Genomic DNA, 22,880 nt, shown 5'->3' on the forward strand with positions numbered 1-22,880 from the left:
ACCAGTGCTCCAGTGATTCACAGGGTGAAAACTTTGTGGCTTCAAGATACCATTTCAAGTGTTGCATGAGATCTAATGAGATCCAAATGACTCTGCAAAATTGCCTCGGCTCCCCTGGGCTAAGGCACTTTGCTCTGAATCCCACCATCTGCACTTGCAGCAGGGATTCTCCGAGGTGTGGTGTAAAACCCGTGCCTTTGCTTGGCGACGTGGGAGTCGGACAGAGCTCACGACTGGGGAAGGAGATGGAAGGTGCAGAACACCGCTTAGGCAAGGTGGGTTCTCCAGCTCTTAGAACAGCTGTTCAAAGCACCTGCCAATGTTTGTCTGTTGCTACGCTCTCCTCATATTCCGACCAGGAAATTCAGGAACAAGAGAAATTCTGATTGGAAATCAGTTTGAGAGCAATCTTTCTGAATTTGCTGTCTCTTGTAACTGGACACAGAACTCGAGGGTTATTTGGCAATTTCATTTATGTTCCCTGTGACTTCAAGGATCTAGGGACCTGGCAATGGCCTGGATTTTTTCTTTTTTCTTACTGTGGTAAATTACAGTTGCGGCTTTTGTGGTTCTTCCGTAAGTTTTGAGTTTGTTTTGCTGACAAGTGTTTTGTGGCTCGTGGTATTTAGTTGCATCTGGAATACATGTTCTCTGAACCCTTTTGAACTGTGTATCTCTTGCAACTGACTTCAACTGATGGCCTTGGGGATCTTTTGTAGCCGTACATTGCTATATTTCTGTTATTTGTTGCCCAGACACCAATTCAATGAGGGATTCATGCTACTGAAATCCCTGGAATTAGAAAAGAATCTGAAAGTATTGCAAGAATAAAGCAATCATCATGTACATTAAAAATTTGTAAATGGCAACTACAACTGTAGCTGAACACAAATAACTAGTTATTAAAAAAACATGATTTCTCTTTGCATGTGTATTTTTCCTTTCAAATTTTCTAATCAGTCAATGTAGAAATTACGTAAGACTGCTATTGTGCTAACAAAAACCTGCAGAGCCTTAATTTGAATAAAAATTTAGGTCTATGGGATTTTTGTTTTATTTCAAAGTATCTTGCTCTGAGACCTATTAAGACACTCATTGTTTCAAGGCAAGATATTTGATGTTTGTAAAGTGTATTAGATACTTACATGCTTTATATTAAAAAGGCAATGATTGGCTTCACAAAGAACCATACAAATACCTTTTTAATTGAAATCTTTCCATCTCCCCTGCTTTCAAGTCCCCAAAGGTACCAAGCTATGAATTTCAATGAGGGCTTTGCAAAACAGTATTTAATTAGTGCTTTTCTCTCAGCCTATCTTCCATCACCCATCTAACCATTCTTGTTTCTACAGAGACATGCAGCAGCGATTTAATATTGTACAAAAGGAGCAACATTCTCTCACAGATAAGAGTCTAAAACCTATCAGTTCAACCTAATTTTGGTATGGCTGTTTTCCAAACCCACACGAAATAGTGTCTGTTTTGATTATGGAGGTAGCAGACCTTATCCATTAAAAAAAAGGGGGAAGAAAAAATAATAATAAAAAAACTTCTGCACCTGAAGTAACCAAAGGCTTAAACAGGAGCAGTCCGTTATATCTCTGCTGCACTTCAGCTGTGCTGCTAAAAATATCATCATGAGAAAGTGGGACTAATGGTGATCCACAGCAAATGATGCAGATGGACACAGCATGCAGACACTCTGCAGTTTCTTTTGGTCAAATATTAATTGGTCAGATCTATCCCCAGCTGAAGAAGCCTTTGCATTCCTTGTCAAGTAAACCCTAACACAGCAAAGTTCACAGTTAGCAACTTCCATACCTTGTGTCTAAAAAGGAGAATGGCCACTAAGCCTGGCTGCAGTAATTCTTGATGTTGTCCTCTTTCAGTGGGACTAGAGCAAGGTGACACACCCAGGCTCCAAACCTCTAGCACTTCAGAATGCTGGTATCACACTGCCAAAAACTGCAGTGCTTTACCTAGATTAGGCAATCAGACGTCACCCCAATTTTCTGCATTGCCTTGCTACTGAAGTGCCATCAGATTTTTGATGCTTATCTTAAAAGACTTCTACACCCAGTTTCTCATCATCTTCAGAGGAACTATAAAGTCCTTAGTGTGAATGACCTAACTAGAAAAAAAATCACTTCTTTACTGAGGTGTAATTCTGAGGTAAAGTTGGTTTATGGCAGAGACACATCATTCCTGGAGGTGAATGGAAGAAGGGGAATTGAATGATGAGATCCTGTACACACATCACGTGGAAAACGTGAGAACACAAACAAGCTTTGTGCAATAGAAATAACTTCTACTGATGATGCAGAGTGATACTGCAGTGTTTACATATGAAGATGATTAGGATACAGCAGCATGTATGGAATGGAGCAGCATCACTGCAGACTAATGCTGCTTGAACTGCACCCTGCAAACATTCATTCTTGGAGTAAATGGAACCATTCAGGTGAGTGCTTCCATATGAGAACTTTAAACTTAATTCATCATGACTAACAACTTCTTGCTCTGACAAGGGGTCAGAATGGAGGGAAAGGGATGCCACCAGCAAATAAGAATGAGGGATTTTGAAAGATGTGATGAAGGGCACTTACTCATGTTATGTTTTCCCAATATTTCTCATTCTTTCAATTACCTTCTTAACATGAGACAAAATACATTCAGAAACCCAAAGATTAAAGTAAGAAATATTTTTAAAATAATGATTTCAAGCAGAATTGGGAAAAGATGTAGTATCCAGAAATAAGAATAAGACCCATGAGGAAAGCTGACAGCACCACATGAATTGCTCATTACGGTACACCTTTCTGTCCTCAGTCTTGGCTACAACTAGTGAGTATCAAGACACTAACTTTGGTAAAGAGAGAGCAGAAGAGAAAATGAAAGTAGCAGTAAAAGCCACAAGACACCACAGGAGGGTGCTACACACAGTCCCTGTATTCTTCTGGCAGGAACAGCTAAATGCAGCATGACTATGTTTTCCATAGAGTTGGAAAGCAGCAGGAAGTCATTTTCCCTCATAGAATCCCAGAATAAATCCATTTACTTATAAGCAGAGACTCAAAACCGAAGGGCACCAGTTGTGTCAGCCTGAGACCCGTTGGTCATAATGGTACTGCCAACCAAGGCCCATTGAGAACATGAGGAGCAAAAATTATCTTAGCAAATGAGCCATCCAGTGCAGAGTTAATGATTGTGCAAATGTTGCACTGTGCTTACACTGTGTCAGATAGTAACTCCTCTCTACCACCTATTCCTTACATGCTTAACATCAGCACATCTTCAGAAAGCTCCGGGACTCTCAGAACAAAATTGGTGTGTGAAGGGATTTATACTCTTATGAATCAGCAAATGACAGTACACTTTCTATAAGTACAGATAGATTTCACTCTGCCCAGATATGTTTTCTTTCACACTTCCCACTTACTTTTCAGTAGCTAAACAAACCCAGAGCACTGTACTACATACAAAACAACACATTTACCACTAATTACTTTTTACTGAGGCTGTTTACAGCAATTTAAAAGAAAAATTTTGAACTACTCATCCCTCTCCCAAGAGATTTATGCTAACTTTCCAGGGTAGAGGTTACTCCCTTCTGTATCTCAGTGAAGGTAGGAGAGCTCACCAAAGTAATATGATGCATCTTGTGGGTCCCTAGAAATAGAAAAATTGGATGTGTTTTCTTTAAAGTATCCTCTAGTACAATGGAGGGTCTCTTGCCCAACTGCTCAAGTATGTGCACTGCCCAGAACCTGTCTCTTCATTGCCTCATCTCAGCGGAGATTCTACTCAGAGCCCTTGGGTACAGAAGAAAAGGACATGCTAACCCACAGAGGTAGTGGAACTACTGGCCTCTTCTTACGTAGGGAAAGGGAAGATAATGCAAGGGAGACTTCCAAGCAAGGATCTGGAGTTTTTCCTTCCCCCTCCCCCTGCCATTTCTTTAACATCACTCATCCCATTCTCTTTGGTCATCCTCTGATCCCAGTCTAGTTATATCTTCCTGAGGTGGTGTTCTTTTTGTTGGGTTTTCTTGATAGCTTCCTTAATCCTAGAACCGTAACTTATCTCTAGTTGGACAGAAACAATCAGGATCCCTGTGTCCAGCTCCCAAATTAATATAATATTGGCCAACAGCTACTTCATTGCCAGATTTGTTCTGTCATAATGTCCCTTGGAAGTTACCACTCCAGTTTTCTTCTCTTTACCTAGTTACCACTTGCACCTTTGCTTTCTCTGCAAACCCTTCTTTCCTTATTTCTCTCTTACACAAAGCTTCTCCCTCTTCAAGGAATAAGTCCACCTGCTGCTGACTCTTTGACCCTGGTGGCATGTCAGCATTTCCACTCTCTACAACAACAAACCTTGTTTTGGTTTTGGAGGCTTGTGCCTCCACCTGATGAATTCCAGTTGTTCTTCAGGGAGGTGCTGAAGGGGAAAACAAGCCCTAGTTCCTCATTCTCTTCACTTGATTGTAGTGTTTCATCACTACTGGGAGCATCACAGTTTGTTGTTCCAGTAAAACCCAGCGTGTGATGTATGTACATCCCATACTACCCATAAATTCAAGCATCTCTGTCCAGAGGTCAGAGATGTCCTAGGATCACACCTCTAAAGCACCCTGAGATATTTCAGAATGAAAGGTGCTCTGTTAAAAAAATAGGTAACCACCTCAGAAGCTGCACCATGAGAAAACAATACATAGCCATGCCTTAAAATAACTTCTGGTTTACTAGTCCACACAGGAATAAAAAGTTAATGCAACCAAGCATGGAGATAGCATCACAATGCAGGACAGAAAAAGGCCTAGAATGCCAGGAAATAGTGTCAACATGCAAGGTAAGATGCAGCCAGCAGCCCCACTTTCTGCAAGGTAGAATCCTGGTGCTTATGGCTCTACTGGGGCATGACCTTGCTCTGAGAAAGCCACCAAATATTAATCTGAAGTGGAAAGCAGGACTTAACACAGCTATAGAATAAATGGGCTGGTGACTGAGAGCACATGCCACAAAAAGCAGGGCCAGAGAGTGAAGATCCTCAGCTCACCTGGTCAATTTGCTACTAAAGAAATATCAATAGAGGAGCTCACAAATAATTTAGCAAAGTGAGAACACATCTGTTGCCTAATAAGTTGTATAGAAACACGTGTTTTTCCAATTCAAATGCCACTGTCAACATTTCATTCCAAAGGAGATGCACAAGTACTCTCCCATACTTCAAGCTGGAAGCACAAAATTAGGCAAATGCTTTCAGAGAAGTTTCTATCAGCCTGCAATGAATACCTGTTGTCACTCTAATTACTTGGCAGCCAAATTTTGTTTCTGTCTGGAACATTCCATGAGGAAAAACCACGCATACAATGCTACTTTCACAGAAGATAAGAAAGTATGGCAACAATGGCCACCATGTAGACTTTTTCTGTAGGGAATGGAATTTAGATGGAAAGAAAAGGGGAAGATCATCTGTCAGAAAGCGATGTAGAAATACTAACTACTGAGAAGACATCCAATTTTTTGACATACAACTTCACAAATAAAGCAAAGGGGCTGCTTGTCACTCTATATTCTATACAAATACTGGAAATGCAAACTGTCTGGAAAGAAGGAATAGAACGCTATACCCTGGTATGTGCACTAATTTGCTAACTGCTCTGTGGCTTCAATCCAGCAAAACACTTAAGCGCATGAATAGTCCCAACAACAAAGGTCTGAAAGACTGCCCATACATTAAAGTAAATTGCAATGTAGGCACAAGCCTCTCCCTTGCTTTCATTAAAGCCTGCAAAACTCAGAGAAGAAAATCAATGCTGCCTCCCTTGGGTATAGCAAGCAAGGAATGGGGTCACAGCAGCCACTTTCAAGGATAGCTTAGGAAAACGTATTTACAAAATGTACATGTATTTGTATACACAGATTTTAAATATACATATATTGGTGGTATAACATTGTTTTCTAAGCCAAAAATAAAAAAAAAACCCGCGTTGTTTTCTAGTTGCAATACGAAAGAGCTATTTAGCTATGAAAAAACTTCCAAACTTTTTACTGGGTTTGCTTTTATGGTGAGACTGTTTGCCACTCTGTGGAAACAAAATATGTTGCTGTGTTTTCCCTGAGTTTACTTCAGAAGAGGAATCTGAATAAAATGTCAGCCTGAGACATGCAGCAATCATAGCTTACACAAATCAAATGTCAGGGTTCAAGCGGGTGTGATGATAACATTTGGTGGGGGCACAAGGGAGAGAGATGAGTGATTCACAGTCTGGAAGTCGACATTGCAGGGTCTAGGTCAGGGGAGAAGTGAGAGCTGCTCGGGAAGGATGGGTGTAGCAGAGAGATGATGAATATATTGCCATTTGAGAAAAGTTACCTGCTATCAAGATTCACTCAGATGGCGCCATTAAGACGCTCAAAAAACATATTCCAGTTACCTTAGGGAACAAAATCCTTTATTATCTGAACAAGAATATTACCAAAAGGACCATTTTAAAGCACAGTTATAATTTCTGCTTTTACTGTCCCTAGTATTTACATTCCTCCTCTCGCCTCTCTGTTCAAATGCTAAGACCAGCACCTAACACAGACACACAGCAGGCATACGTAGGCAAATACATCTTCCCCAAAGCAGCAAATTTGATTCCATTCCTGTCACAAATGGTTAATTTTTTCTGGGGCACTCAGCATCAGATTTCATGTGGAGGCACCTGAAATAGCAGTCCTATGTTATTAGCCATTTAAGACCAAATGCTATCAAGAACACAATGAGTGGAAGTCTAATATGCGAGTTGTACTTCAGAGATGAATGAAATGTTTACAGGGCAATAATGGTGTGAAAGTGGAAGAACCTGCTTCTCTCAGAACTCTATATGCTCTGCTGGCACATTCAGGGTGAGAAACATCCACTGTGTACACAAGCCACACTGTTACTGTCATATCACTGCTCTTTTTCTGTGCATTGAGGCTTATTTAGTACTGCAGTATAGCTTCCTCACCCTAACACTGGCAAGCTCTCTTCTGTGCCAGAGTGAAGAGCATCACCTGTTTATAGGTCTGCTCTTATTACCATAAAAATCATTAGTAGCATTTGGGAATAGTAGGCTGTGTGATTGCTCTGCAAGTATATTCTTAAGGACTGAATTGCCTTTAATCTACTTAGCACCTCTTGGTTTCTTTCTTGCTTTTTACTCTCTTTCTCACAGCTCTGCATAGCACCTAGAGTCACTTCTCTCCTGTAGTTTAGTGAAATGATTTGCTAATTTATTCTGCAGGAAGTGAACCATAGTACAGTTATTCCTGACTTTCTTTGCCTGAGCCATGGTGTAACCCAGAGAAATAATGATGATTTGCTTCACCTTCTGATTCAATCTCTGTTGTTGGCAGATGTTCACCGTTTCATGATGCCAGTTCAAGTCCTACTGAAACTGCTGGGAGTCTGTGGACTTCAGAACCGGTTTGATCAGGCTTGCATCTCATCTCCACTTCAGAGACAACACTACAGCAGTGACTGGACCAGTCTTTGGCCTCTACAGATTTCATAGGCTAGAAATGCTGTATTATTTCATCCTAGTCACCATGTATACACTAACTGGTACTCAATTTTTTAAAAAGAGCAAGGAGGTGAAAAGATAGAACAAGTGAAGTCAGTGATATATTAGCAGAGCTGCTCATGGAAATAAGCATGAGATCTGCTAGCAGCATACTGGGTTTGTAGCCATCCCTGGCTTTAATGATCTAAGTAAAGAAAGGTGAAGAAAATCCTCAGGAATGTACAAGCTGTTTGCAAGAGGTCAGCAGAAGACTAAACAGAGTGCAGTCAATATTGCTGTGCTTGTGTGAACACAAAAAAAAAATAGAATTCTTCTTGATAAGCAGATGTATTTGAGTTCTGTACTTCGATGAAAAGCATCAGCTAAACACTGAACATGGATTTTAATTTGGGTGGTATTTATTGGAGGTCAAGATAAGCAGAAAAAAAAGGCAGTGTTTTTCCTGACATCATGCCATATTGGAAAGCAAGGAAATCCTGTTTCTGCCTGTAAATAGGACTTGTGGAAGTCCAAAGAGAGAAGAAATATGAAACAGGAAAAATGGGATGTCCTTCAACACAGCCACACTTCTGATCATGATGTTGCTTTTGAGATAGCTCAACATTGTATAGCTCAGCTCAGAAGTAGCTCCATGAAATGAGTCATAAAAAACACTAAGAGAAAATGAGGCCTTTGCAGGTGTTTTTGTAGGAAATGAAGAAAGAAAACAACCCCAAAAATATTTAACCAAATGACATAGAAATAAGATGGAGGCATATTTATCTACATTTTGTGTTTAAGCACTTGACAGCTATTAGGAAGAAGTGAGTTTGATGGACATTCAAAAGTGCTACTACATATACACTAGAGCTTGGTTAAAAAACAAATCCACAGTCTGGACAACAGGAAAATTCCTTTAGTCACCAAATATCCCTGCTGCATAAAACCAACAAAAACAACATAAAAACCACAAAGGAGCTCTTCTGCTCCCACCAGAGAGGATCCTTTAGATCCTTTTAAAGGATCTAATTACTGAGTATTTTAAGTGGTGTTCTTTGATTTTACTGTTTTCCCAGCATTTTACTTTGCTGTGAGACTGTTTTATGGAGCATTTTGGCAGGCTCCTGATAGTCAATCCTCCAGATTAATTCACGTTCATTGGGCCAATAAGTGGTCAGCTTCTCTGAGAGACAGCATAGCAATAGCAGCTTGCTATCTCCTTCTGGGAATTCTAGGAAGATTGAACACCACAAGGTATTTTGAACTAATGTGAAATGCTCAAAAGTCCTGTTTAGATCTACACAGAAAGCGTTTTCAAAATAAATCTCCAGGTAAATGTACTACTCAGGATTCAAGTGTGAGACACAGTAGGAAACTACAAATCCTGCTTTAAAACAGCTCATTACAGGTTTGGTTTGTTTTTTTTTGGTTTTTTTTTTTTTTACAATATGTTTTTCAGACCCAAATTAGAGCAGAATAATTAAATATCCACTAAGTAGGCACTTAGGCCAAACGATAGCTTTTCCTGGGAAGCTTAGAGGGAGCTCTGAAAGCATTTTGTCTGGAAAGGTGAGGAGCAGAATCCCAGTCGTGGAGAAGAGCAGGCAGACAAGCAGCTGCCACCCAGGCAGGCCAGTCTCACCTCCAGCACTGCTTGGATGTGCCCTTCGGCAGAGCTGGCAGAACCCTTTGGCTTTGTTTTGCTTGGTTTTTCCCTGCAAAGCTCCCCAACACTGAAAGATTTCACCTGTGAAAGGAAACGGGATTCAGAGACACTACCAGGAACACACTCCTGCACCCAGCAAATCAGGCTTCATGTTTGAGCTGCTCCTTGTACCAGCCTCTCTTCCCGATGAGGGGCTTCATGGATATCCAGTGCCATACAACAGCCACCCACGGAGGCAGACGAGGCTGCCTAAACACCACTTCCACACAGTGCCACGGACATCTAAAGGTTTCAGAGTTTTGAAGCTTGGGTTTTTAATTTTTTTTTTTTAAATATATAATAATAATAATAATAATTATTATTATTATTATTATTATTTCCAGAAAAATCAGCTACTTCAGAGAGCAAAATTTGGCTTAGCGAGAGAATACACTTCTTTAAAAAATAATGCTGACAACATTTTGTTGACATTTTCAGGTGGTTGTATTCCTCCTCACTTCTCAGAACCTATCCATTTCCAATGTCAATTCTGCTGCCTTCTCAGTACCAAGGCACAGTGCAGAATTTCAGTGAGATGTCAAGCTGCCTGGCACCATCAGAAATTGTTCAATTTACAGCACTGAGCCAATAGAGAACAAAGAGAACAAAAATGTGGGAATGAAAGGCGGGAGAGAACAGGATTTGCGAAATGCACTGTTGTCCACCAGGCTCCCCGTGCTACACTTTGACCTCTAAACATGTTCACGTAATTCATCAATCAATGATGTTAAAGTGCACCCAGGATGAAAGAAGGGCATTAAATAACAGACCAACAGAATGGGGCTCAGGGTATCTGCATTCTGTTCATAGTAGGAGCATACATAAAAACAGATACTCAGCTTAACAAAACAGATTTGGTGAAATCAACACAGTATCAATTAAACTGCATGCACTGACAAATGATCCCTTCAAAGGTTTTCTGCAGAGTTCTTGTGATTTCTACAGCCTTCCTGTGTAACTCTAGGCAAATTATTTAACTTTTCTGCCCTCTGTATCTATAAGTTACAGCTCATGGTGTAACAGCTCATCTTTCAGAGGGGGTGTAGGGTCCTGAGGTAGTTTTTGTTAACTCCTGGGACATCCTCTAGCAAATTAGGGATTAGAAAAGCAAGTAACTAGAAGTTCACTTCTGAAGCAAGCAGAAGGAGAAGAAATACACAGCATAAGAACATTTACATCCCTCCTTCCCCATCTTGGCATTTGTAGCCTTACAAAGAAATGTCAGTTTAAATAACCAATTCTCATTACACTAAATACTGAAATGCCAACACCGATCATGTGGATTTCTGTTAAAAATTAATGTTTTAGCACGGAGGCTCTTAGTTTTGGCCTTTCTAGTGCTTTGAAGTTTGATATGGATTGAAGATAGCAGCTATTTTTCCATCCTCTGCCCATATAAAGTGTAGGCAGAAAATCTGCCAGCTCTGGTAAATCATCAGTGCAACACAACGCTTGCAGCACCGAAGCGGATAATATGGGCTTACATGGCATGTGCAGTGATTTAGCAAGCTATAAACACAGAGAACTTTTAAAGAAGGTACTCCATATCAAAGGGGGCCAAAAGTGCTGTTTCTTTTACCCCAGGGTGAATGCTTTATGACCGAACAAGAGAAGAAAGATTACTTGCAGCTTCTCAGCCCCAATAAATCAGGCACAGCCTTTGGAAAATGATTAGTCATACTATGCATCATGCATAAACCCCAGGTTAATCGATTTACAGCACAAGCTCAATGCTTTTATCAATAATGAACACAGTTCAGAGACTAACTCCAACATGATGCTCTCCTCCCTGTTCCTGCAGTTCTGGGATCCTGGGAGCAGCAAAGCAGGGGAATCATCCTGATGACTTGCTCATGATTGCAGGTTGGTTTTGCAACCTCAGCACACAATCCATTCCACTGAGAAAAATATAACATTCCAAAGACACAGCTACCGTGACTGTTCTATGACTATACTGTGGCTTATACAAGAGAGAAGTTACCTAAATGAAAACTCTGAGGGAGTGGATTTTGAACAGAAATGTACTGGCGAGCCAGGGAATTAAGGAGAGAGAAGTATGGATTTTTGCCTAATGTTGTTTCTCACTCTTCTTTTAGTTTTCTATTTTCCTCCTCTTCACCTCTCCCACTTGGCTGGCTGTTTCTCTTCCTCCTTCTCTTATTTTCTGTTTGCCTGACATACCTTTGTCTCACTCCCTTCTTCCTTTTTCACCCCTCTTAAAAATGGGGTGTTCCTACAAAGTTCCTGCTATGGAAGCATTTGCAGTGACTTCTAAGATATGAAATTTAACAAAGCATGCAAGTATTCTTAGGCTTGAAATATACATGACTATTAAATGCATGCATCTCCCCTCTTGTTTCCATTAACTCCTAAATTAATTCAGAATAGCTCAGAGCAACCTCAAACATAATTACATGGAACTGAATAATTAATGGACCTGATGAAATGCATACCACATGCAGGAGGCGAACAGTTTATATGAACAGGTATTTGCTATTCATATATTGAATTTCTACTGGTTTATAACCAGAAACAGCATCAGTCTCTAGAGTTCCTGCTGGATCACATCTCAGATTTGTCATGAATAGCAGAAAAGAGGAACAGTGCCTGCAACATGGTCTGTGACTGATTTCCCTGCACAGTGAAAAATACAAGACACACATGGAAAGACCCACAGTGACTACAGTAGGTATGAAAGATGCTGAGCATCACAGTATTCAGAGCAGGTCCTACATTCAGAGAGAGACACAGGACAAATACAACATATGGTATACTTAAAATAGAGTCCACTTTTTGTGCTCATGTGTGAATGGAAGATTTTTTCCAGTATGCTCTGGCTTAATATTCTTCCCAGATCTTTCTCACCTGATGTTTCAGACAACTGGATGCTAGAGGCCTTTAAAAAACATGTCAGTTCTTTTATTTAGTATAATCTTGCTATATCCAAAGTAGACAGTATGAACAGAACATTGGTTCACTTCCAATGCTATTGAATGATTGAGTGTGAAAGCCCCTTTTGCCTATTTTCTCTTGTAGGTTTTTTTTTAAGGTCCTACTTTCCAGTGTGTTTTCCCATTCGTGCGTATAGTTTTCCTATCCTGTCAGCACTGCCAGTCACTCAGCTGCTGAGCTACAGCCTGCTCGCTGCACTTTCTGTCACACAGGTGTGGAGAGATTTCTGATCTGACTTACAAATTGTGTGCTGCCCCTGGCAAGCTGGCTGGCTGTCATGCTGCTGCAGGGTGTTTCAAACAGCTGCTCTTTCCAAGGCATACTTCTTTGCACCTCCAGCTTAATTCTCCCCCTTTAGTTTTCATCCTTTCCATACCAAAAGGCATTGCCAATGGAGCCATACAGAAACAACGACTGTACCATTAAACTATTTCAGATTCTTGCTCATTGAGAAATTATCTGCATGTCCTAGTTTATCACTTAGTCAGTCATGTTCAACTGTGCATCTACTATTCAAGCACTATATCTAGATTACCTACCAGCTGATGTTTCCTAGCACATCTAGGCTATGATTTTTTTAGCGTTATTTTGTTTTCTGATTTCTTTTAAAAATATGCCTCTTCTGATCAGTATGCTTAAATCTGGTACCTGTTGAAGGACAGCTTCTGCACAACACTCTTGGAACTCAACCCCTGATTTTGGCAAAGTCTGGCCACCTGCTCTTGTTCCTGCGTGTTGGGAGACTTTTCCTTTGAGTTTCAATTTACTCACCACTATTGTATCGTCCTAGCTGTTGGTTTTCTAGGGCATTCAATCTCAGCTGAGGCAAAGCAACAATAGGTATTGACTACTCAACAAAATTTGGTTTTCCTTCTGAATTAAAACTAATTCAAAGTCCCAGAAAACTTTTGAAACACAAGGTTTTTCTTTTGGAAGGCAAGTGAGCTACAAAACCAAGGTAGAATGTGCAGAGACTTGGTCACATTTTGCTGATTTTAAGTATGATACAAGTCTGAATTAGTCCCTAGGAACTCAACAGAGGACTGAAATCAACCTTACTTGGCTGTATTTAACTCTGCAGCTTGGGATATACCGAAACTCTATCTTGATTTCATGTCACATAACATTTTCTCACATCCTGGTTTCCGTCTGGACTGCTCTGAGCAACAGGACTGCAGCTGCTCTAATGGATGGGATCTGTCCTGCAGTCCAGACACAGTCTTAGACAATACTGTAATATTTACACCTCAGTTTTCTTACATATAAAAGGAAGATTGCAGCCTCAGGTTTCAGATGCATTTAAAATTTTTGTAAGCCAAAAGTGGCATGCCTCTGTCTCCAATTCTATGACATCCTAAGCATTTAAGCTGACATTTATTGAAGGTCTTAAACTGAAAAGCTAAGGGGGAAAAAAAAAATCAACAAAATAGCACTGAGAATTTTGAGACTTAAAACTCTGCTTTTGCAGTTTTATTTGGACAGACTTAGTTTTATTTGTATAGTGCTTAGAGGGCAGCTACAAAGATGACAGAGGCTCTCTTTGCACAAGGAGCCAGGAGAAAAGATAAAGAGCAATGGTTACAAGTTGCATTGGCCGAGGTTTTATTGGTTTTATGACCTAAGAAAGACAATTTTACAATGAGAATGACCATTCAGTGAAACAACATCCCCAGGGACAGAGTGGAGTCACCATCACCACTGATGGTGGTTTTCAGGATGTGACCAGACAGGGCACCTGCTATTTTCATCCAGGCTCCCTTTCCCACAGAAGGCTGGAGGTCCTTTCCAACCTGGGCTCTTCTATGATTCTATGAGACTTCTTACTATCACATCTAGCCCTAAACTTTCACCTAAGACTGTTTTTGTAATTCTGTGATGATTACTGCTCCTCCTTACAGCTGAACCTAAGTCAGATTACACATAAACTGGTTTTACACCAGTGTCATTTTACTAGTCCTAATCACAGTAAGTCATTCATATACAAAAGGAGGGAGATCAGGTCTAACAGAAATTACTTTTTAACCATAGGTAGTTTCACCTGTTGCATCTTCCCTCCAGACAAACTAAAAACTCTTTCTATTCCAGAGGAATAGAGAAAGAAAATGCAAGGTGCCCTTCAGACAGGCTGCTGGAGCAAATAAGAATCCTGGAAATGAAAGTACAGCAATTTTTGTGGGTTATACACAGTTTTAAAAAGTTATACATTTCTAACAGGGCACAGTGAGATTTAAAATAGCTTTTCTGTATCTATATCTCCTATATTCTGTGAAAGATAATAAACTGAATCTTTTATTCTAAATGTATCATGGGAATATATGAAGAGACAAGTTTCTATTACCCCTAGGTCATAATGAGTGCAGTTTTAGGAAAAGGCTTCCAAGATCGCACTATGTTTGTCCACATAAAACTGCTGCTGCCTGAAAAGTTTTCTTATTATTTTATCTATGAAATGACTTCCTTAAAATTTGCTTTACATATATTCCTTTACAGTCATATTAGGATTCCAATTAAAAAAGACAAATAGGATTGTTCTGTGAATGGGACGCCTGCACTCAGGGTAGCCATGGTGAAGCATGTTCAGATAGTGGAGTAATTTAACTGGTTACATCATCATGGAAGAGCTTTCATAGTTGAGATGAGAAACTCGTACTTCATAAAGTCTGGAACAGTGCTGGCAACACTTAGTTATTTAAAGTCACCCTTCCATGTGAATTTAAATATGAATAGATTACTGTGCTTTCTGTAGGATAAACACCTCTTTCCTCTAAAGTGCTTTGCAGAAATTCTGAGTCGCAATAACTTTCTTGCCCAGAGTCCCACAAGGGATCAGCACCAGAGATGGGAATAAAGAATCCCAGAATCCCAAATGTAACACTTCCTTTGGTGACTGGGGACAGCGCTTCCTCCCAAGGAGTCCTAACACATTATTCTACCACTACAAAATTGCACTGAACTAAGAAAACACATGAAGAATAAAAATAAATCATGGAAAATAGGAAGGAAAAAAATTGAACAAAGGTGGCTTTATAATCCTCAGAAGGAGAAGAAACTCAGTAGTTTGATGTCAGCTGACCAATGGACTCCTGTGCTACTACTGCAAAATTAGCTAGGGTTTAACACATAATCAAGTGTAACAAGTTTCTGTATATCAGCACAAGCATGGTAAGCCATTCCACAGGTCTGCTCAGCAAGTGCAAGACAATGTGGCTTAGCACATTTCCTCTGGGACTAAAGCTACACACTTTTCATACAGAGAGAGACAAGCTGGTTTTGAGAACCTTGCTAAGTTGTGGTAGCTTGACTTTATGTCAAATTCCCTAGCACTGCTAACAACATAAGGCTAATGGGATAAGGGGAGGTGAAAAAGCATTTCCTTGCTAAGTGTTTTTTTAACAGGCTTGAAAATGACAGTGGCAACTGTGTAAAAAGCTTTTTCACCATTTGATGAGGCCACCATGATTTCAGCCTTCTATAGCCTGGTACTTCACCTCTTCTCATCTCCACATGTAATTACCACTCATAATTCACCTGCCTTTTCAGTTTACTTGGTACTTGCTGTATAAAAACATTGGCAGTGAATAATGATTAGACATAAGAACATTAATATAACTATGCTAGATGTAGACATGTAGGGGATGGAATCTAGCGGGGCTGAAGTCTTCCAAGCCACAGAGCTCTTGAAGTATGTTGCTTGTAGGCAAAAAACCTTTGTGCTTTAGGAGACTTGCCCCTGGAGGTGGGACTCAGCTGGGAATTTGGGTAGGTGAGGCAGTTTGTAGCCAGGGCTCCTGCCCACAATACCTTTTGTAAATTGCAATGCAAATGGGATGTACCCTATCCTTCACTGTGTTCATTCTGAGCCTCAGTGGAGATACAGGCACTCTGTCTCTCTGTCTATGTGGTTTGTCTATCTATAGGCACTCTGTCTACTTTGATACATTTTAAGCCCAATTTAGATTTTTAACCAGCTTTCCTAAATTAGGACTTTAAGGATCTGCCCCAAGGCTTTGTTGAATTAGGGCTTTTGGTTTATCATCAAATTCAGTGAAAACGTGCTGTAACCCACTAACCTGACTCAGTCACAGCTGTAGTGTACGACAGTAATCTCCACATTTATTAAACACATGCTCCCTCTGGAGCTGGAGATGATACAGTAACAGCTGTTTTATTCAGGTTTCTGTTTAAGTCATGAGGAAACAAACACAACCTTGTCTCTGGTATAATCCCCAGTGTTCATACCTACTAATGCAATTAAGATGCACAAAGATAAACAACTATTAAATTCTACATAACTTTTACAATCTATTTTCCCTCCCATTCTCTCTCCCTGTTGTTGCCATCATTATTGTGAGTAAGCTAGCACTGAAATCTGACTCACCAAAGTGAAATCAAGTTTTATGCAAAAATAAATGAGGTAAGTTGTACTGGGCATAACATCCTCCCAAAAGACACTAGGACTAAACATAAGAAATCAGTAGGCCTGTAATGAAGACAGTGAAACAAAGCAAATGCTGGGACACCAAGGTTTGCTCTGACTTTAATGTCAGCCTGGCCTCCCACTAGTATAAAATTATTGTTTCTCTGTGGATAATTAACCCTTCTTGTCTACAAGAAATAATAACACTTCTGGATGGCAAGTAAACATACCTTTTGGGAAACAAGAACACAAGCCCCTGTCATGAACTCCAATATGGCTTTTAACCACAACTTGTGGGTAGGAGCACGGTGACACAAAACACCCCAAAAACTCTGGGACAAGCACAGTGCATCTCTGGAAGCTGAGAAAATTCACACAGCAGCCAACAATTTTAAGGAGGATACCTCTTATCGGAAGACACCATTCCTCTGCCTGGTGAGTGCAAAAAGGGATGTATTCCTTCCTCAGCTCAACTCCCAATACCCAAAGCCCTTTTTCAACTGTGAAACCATCATATTACTTGAATGTGCTGGTGAGCTCCAAGCATGCGATCAGCACCAGCCCTGCTGGTGTCTGAGGGAGGTGAGCTGGGCCTGAAGACATCCTTGGGGTTGGTGCTGCTCCCTCCAATCTGAACTCATCCCAACTCCAGTTATGTTCTAAGCACCTTGAGGTGCTTCTCCCTTTTTTCCCAAGGCATTTGAAAACAGGAGGGAAAAGCTGGCAGCAAACTACATGAAGAGCCTTGTGGGTGATGGTTTTAGACCAGCTGAGTCCTTGGAGAGACTTTAGGTAATGTTGAGGACACCAACATTCTGTGACTGCACATGCATTTTACAGAGATAGAAATGCACCCACACGGCAACGAATGGATCTTATTATGCACAAAGTCAACAAACTTGCTAAAGGGCTTTGGCAAGTCAGTGCCTTTGTGTATGGATGGCAGTGCTGGCTGCGTGGTGTGCCTTTGTCCACTCCAGCCTTGTTTACCAACAGAGGTAATATATATATTATATAACCCCAGCCACCATTCTGGCTAAATATGTTGATGTGTATTTTTGTGTTCCAACAGTTTCTGTAGCAGAGCTTACAAGTGAGACCTATGAAAGCAAGTAAACAGGGATATTTAAAAAGCCATTTGCTTCCTCACCACGCATGTTTACTGTCTGCAGTTCAGTCACCTCTGACAAGTGAAAGAGATCATTTAGTCTCAGTTCCTTGCTCCAGCATACCCACCTGATGCATTTCTGTGGGGGATCATGACACATGAAACATTACAGTGTAATGTTTGCTGTTATTGTAAATTGACACTTTACTTTTGAAAGGCTGCAAACCATTTGTTCATAAAACACTCTGCAACCCCCACTGGTCTATCTGGTAGTTTGCTTGGGTTTTGTCAGATCTCAAATAATTTTAAGATATTGCTTCAAATTAAACATCCATGTCTTCTATGACATTTTCTTTGTAAACAAGTTAACGCAAATATATTTTCCATGCATATTTATTATATGCACACAGCAATCAGTGTAAAAATCCACTCCCCTAGTCCTTTTGACAAGCTAGGAATCCTCTTTGCCATAAAAACATACTCTTTTCCCCCACTAAAACTATTCCTTAGAATAAACTTTTGCCTTTAGAGTCTCATTTTTCATTTATTTCATTAGTTTCCATCTCAAATAACCAAATTCTTTTTTTATTACAGCTGGGAATTTTTATAATGTGCAAATTGAAATAATGATTGTAGCACAGTACTCTGCAAGTGCTTTTCATTAAGCCTGCAGCTACTATTCCTTGCTCTGTTGGATATCTTTGTGTCAGGGTTAGTTTACGCTGGACAGAAATCTGGACAATTTAAGTTGAAAAGAATGACTAAAAACCTATTAGATAACAACCTCAAAAATGCACTGATTCATGTAGCTTAACTGCATACTCTTGTCATAATCAAAATACTTAATATTATCATGCTAAAAAGTGGACCTGTCAATATAACCCATAGTTTCAGGATTCTGAAAATCAAAATCACCACTGTCTTTACCACTGTGTTTAAGCAGACACACAGTGCCAAAAACACGCTTACATTTTTGAGATGCTGCACTACGACGTTTTGCTTTCTTGTCAACAGAGTGACTAAATTAATACTCTGTGTTCAAGTATGATTTTCGGGTCAGCATTAGTCACTTAAAATAGTTCAGAAGCATTTGTGTGGCTGTTTTGAAATATACAGCATGCTTACATTGTTGATCACCAGTCTCATCTTGCTACTTTGTCATTCTGTATTGCTTATTGGTAAATGAGTTTGCCAGCATATATTCCCACTGCTGCCAGGGTCACAGAAGCCTGAATGAACACTGAAAGAGTCCACTTAATTGCAAAGATTTATAGCTATGTTGTTTTCTTTTCTCCCTTTCCACTCAAACTTGTCTTCCATGTCTGACATCTATAGAAAAGGGAGAGCTGCTTATTCTAGTCCAGAACAGCAGCAGACAAGGACCCCAGTTCTGCAGGGATTCCTTATTTCTATTGCTAGTGCATAGGCAACAGAGAAACAATTTTTTAATCCACCCTAGGACAGGGTAGTGAACCAAAAAAAAAATCCTGTGTCAATATAATATCAACCATGATCAGTCTGCAATGAAGTAATGAGCTACATGACTGGCAAAAATCCCCATAAGCTGTGTAATTTACAGAAGTAATGAGCTGTTCATTTCGATTTAAGACCCCATGCTTTCTAAGGTGAAACACAGGTGCACTATTGTCCAATAAACAGATGAGAAATTTTTAAGTCCTGGAAACTCAGAAGCAGAAAGTAACCATTTGAAAATCTGTCTCTGCCTGCCCAAAGAGTCTGCTGTGCAAACCAAGTTTAACTTGTGTGTCAAACCAAAGCCTGTTTCTTTGTCTTATTTACGACTCTGCTACAAGTTTGGATAGCAGAGGAATCAATCAACTCCAACCAACCAGTAAAATGATAGAGATTAAAAAAACACAACCCAACAAACCCCAAACTGTTTCAGCTTTTCTGCTTGAACACGGTTATTCTAAAGAGCACATTTTACACGCTGAAAACTTACCAATGGAGCGATGAATGCAGGTATGCTGGTTATCACTCAGAAAAAAGCCCTCTTTGCACTGGCATTCGTAGCTGCCCATAGTATTTACACAAATCTGCTGGCACCCTCCATTGTTATCCAGACACTCATCAACATCTAGAAGACAGAAGGAAAAAGAAATGCAAGATAATGTACAGATTCAGAATATAAATCTAGAAGAGTGAGGAATCCACACTGTAAGGAAGGCACACTGCAAATTAAGCTAAGGAAGACTACCCAAATCAGTTAATCCAAATTAATCCCTCTAATTATTTTCCCTGCATCCTGGACTTAAAGTTAACATGAAAAAAACCCAAAACAAACCTCCAAATAGTGGGGAGAGGAATCCACCCATGTCTTCATGTATTCTGAGCTGCAAATTGATTTCCAATGCACAATGAACATGAACAACCTAAAAAGGCTGTGACCCCATCTGCCAAGTGTGCTGTTGCACTCTGTCATTCCCACTCCACTTGGAAAGACATACTTCAGGTCTACAGTAATTTCTAGCAGGGGTAGCAGGCAAACACAAAGGGCATTACTGGGTGAAAAGAGCCTTTATAGAGTTCTGGTCTTGAACAGAACAGCATGTTTCAATTACTGGAGTCATAACCCCCTACTTTGTCAGTTTGTTTAATGTTGTTTAGTGAAAAGAAGGCTTCTTAAATCTAAAAGTTCCATGTCTGTATTGTCATTTTAATAGGCAAATATATAAAACCACAAAAGCAGCGTTAGCTACTGGCTGTTTTAAGGGCCTATCCCCCATCACTTCTCTTTGGCATAACTGTTTTTGTGCTGTAGTATTTAACACAGATGTATGCATCAGCATTGGGAAACCACTGCCACTATTAGGTATCTGACCCACATTCAACTTTGCGACTCTCCTGTTTAGCTCATGAAAGTGAATCATATATATTTTTTGCTTTTTTCTTGCCACTTGAAAATTCCATGTTTTCCTTTTTAATGAAGACTCTTCAGCCAGTTATTTCACAGTATGCGCCAACACGTCAGCAATGGAGTTGGTGTGTGTTTTGCTTTCATTTTGTTTTTGGAAGTGGCAAAAAACCCACAACAAAGCTAAATTATCCACAACACTCCAAACCTCCAAAGAGCTGGAACACCTCCTGCAGAAATTAATTCCTCCAGGACTGGCCACAACACACTGAGGTAAACCCAAGTGCTTTTGCTGGTACACTTGCAGGCAAGGCCAGGAAGCTCTGAATACAGGCTGGCTGTGAGCTTGGCTGAGCCGGCTATCGCTGTTTGTGCTGCCTTCGTGTAACAGCAGTTGTGGCTCTTTCTCACAGAGAAAAAAGCTCTGGAGTAATTACAGCAGCACCAGGGAAACCACGCAGTGTCATTCTGTCTTGGACTACAATGCAAGTGTGTAGACAGTCCTCCTTTTTTTTATTTACCAGGAAATGTTAAGCACTGTTGACTCAGATTTTCTGTATCAAAATCCTCCCTGCCCTCAGTTCTTACTCTTTTCCAGATCTGAACATTTTCACAACCCCATCAGAGATTCTGGGAGTGTGTAGGAAAAGGGGAAGAGAAGACTTTCTTTGCCTACTGCTACACAAGAAGGAGGATAAAGAAGACATCTTGGTTAGACCCTTCCTCTGTGAGTCAGCAGGCCTTGCTGCACAATGATGCATGCCTTAGTGCCAACTCAAACTTGATCCTTCAGAACAGCACCCTGGAATCTAGATTCTCCCCTCTGGAAAATTAGCTGAACACTTACTGAAGGAAAGTCTCAGCTGGTACATGCACAAACCCCAAATTATGCTACAAAGTATGCGGTCTTCCCAGAGCTCTGTTTATGGTATCACAAAGTAACTCAAACAGTTGCCTCTCAACTCTGATGAATAATCTGAAATGAATGCAATGATTTATAAACATTTTTTCCTGCTCTTGATAGCAAATGCTAATGATTTACCACTTCCATAAAGAGACAGATCAATTTACCACCAAGTCCCAAATTCATAAGCTAGCATAAAATTATTACAATCAAAACTCTTTAAAAAGCTTTTCTATGAGGAGTTTCTTCCAACTGTGTTCAATTACTTGCCTCAGACTTATTTTAATATGCATTTATGAGAAGGACTTGAAGAAAGGAAACAGATAGGACTACTCTATCTCTATACCTCATGCCTTGCAATGGATCTTGGCCTGATGGTGCAGGATTTACATGTTCTTTCCTCAGGTCTGAGTCCTACCAAGGTCAAGCAATTTTTGGAGCACTTTGTATTACTGCAGTCTTAAAAGGCAATATTGCTTACTGTTCACCATACTGAGCAATCTATTGGATTTGGATGCCTGGAAAATATTTACTGAATTATTCACTTGGTAAACTTTCCTTCCAATAAAGTCACTTTATGATCAGCCTATCAGTTTATTAGTAACCCAGTTTAGAGAACAGCATGAAATAGTCTTCTGAAGTTATGCAAGAGAACTCCATTGATTCCAAGAAGCTCAAGCTTTTGTAGATCTGGCAGAGTAATTCCTTAATGTTTCTGAATTTTTTTCAAAGCTCACAAATGAAATACCCGCCCAAGGGCCTATTTCTTTCTTTCTTTCATTGCCCAATTCTCATTCAATGCAGCTCAAGTTATCCACCTGAATGTGAAAACATCGGTAGCACAGCATGGATGAGACTGCATTTTGGACCAGATTTTCTAGAGGTTAAGTTCCACATAAACACCAAAATAAGCAGTAAGGTTTTCGATAAAGCTTTTTTAGCTCCGGTTTTGGTGGCTCTCTAAATGTCAAACATGGCTGTTGACTGTTTTGGAAAAACTGAGGGTAGATTCTCAGGAGCTCTGATTGGTGCCAACTCTGTGTGACAGTTTACATCTGCACCCCAGGGCCTAACTCCAGAGATTTGAAAAAAGTCACAGCACAAAATCCCTTCACTCAAACATCTAGTCTAAGCCCCAGCCAAACCCATTTTAAAAAACTTTTAAATTGACTGAGCAAAAATACAAAGCTTGCTTGGTTTATTACTCTATTCTTACTAAAACAGACTTTTCCTCTTCTTTTAGAACAAATAGACAGGTGCTCTTTCATAAACTTTTACACAAAATCAGGTACCACTGATCTTTCAGGACCAGATTGTCTCTCTGAGGATGGCAGCCTCAAGGTAGCAGGGGCAAGACACCATTCCTTTAAACTGGTGTATGG

General features: G+C 40.1%; 1 protein-coding gene across 2 annotated transcripts in view; it reads right to left on the reverse strand.

The window, feature by feature from the left end:
* Positions 1 to 22,880, reverse strand: part of SCUBE1 (signal peptide, CUB domain and EGF like domain containing 1) — a 194,676-nt gene that overhangs the window by 123,322 nt on the left and 48,474 nt on the right. For both annotated transcript variants that reach the window (XM_039570896.1, XM_039570895.1), the window contains exon 4: positions 19,683 to 19,817. In XM_039570896.1, the coding sequence (XP_039426830.1) occupies positions 19,683 to 19,817 (135 nt within the window). The remainder of the gene's footprint in view (positions 1 to 19,682; positions 19,818 to 22,880) is intronic.

The sequence above is a fragment of the Corvus cornix genome, chromosome 1A (genome assembly GCF_000738735.6).
Source record: "Corvus cornix cornix isolate S_Up_H32 chromosome 1A, ASM73873v5, whole genome shotgun sequence".
NCBI lineage: Eukaryota > Metazoa > Chordata > Aves > Passeriformes > Corvidae > Corvus > Corvus cornix.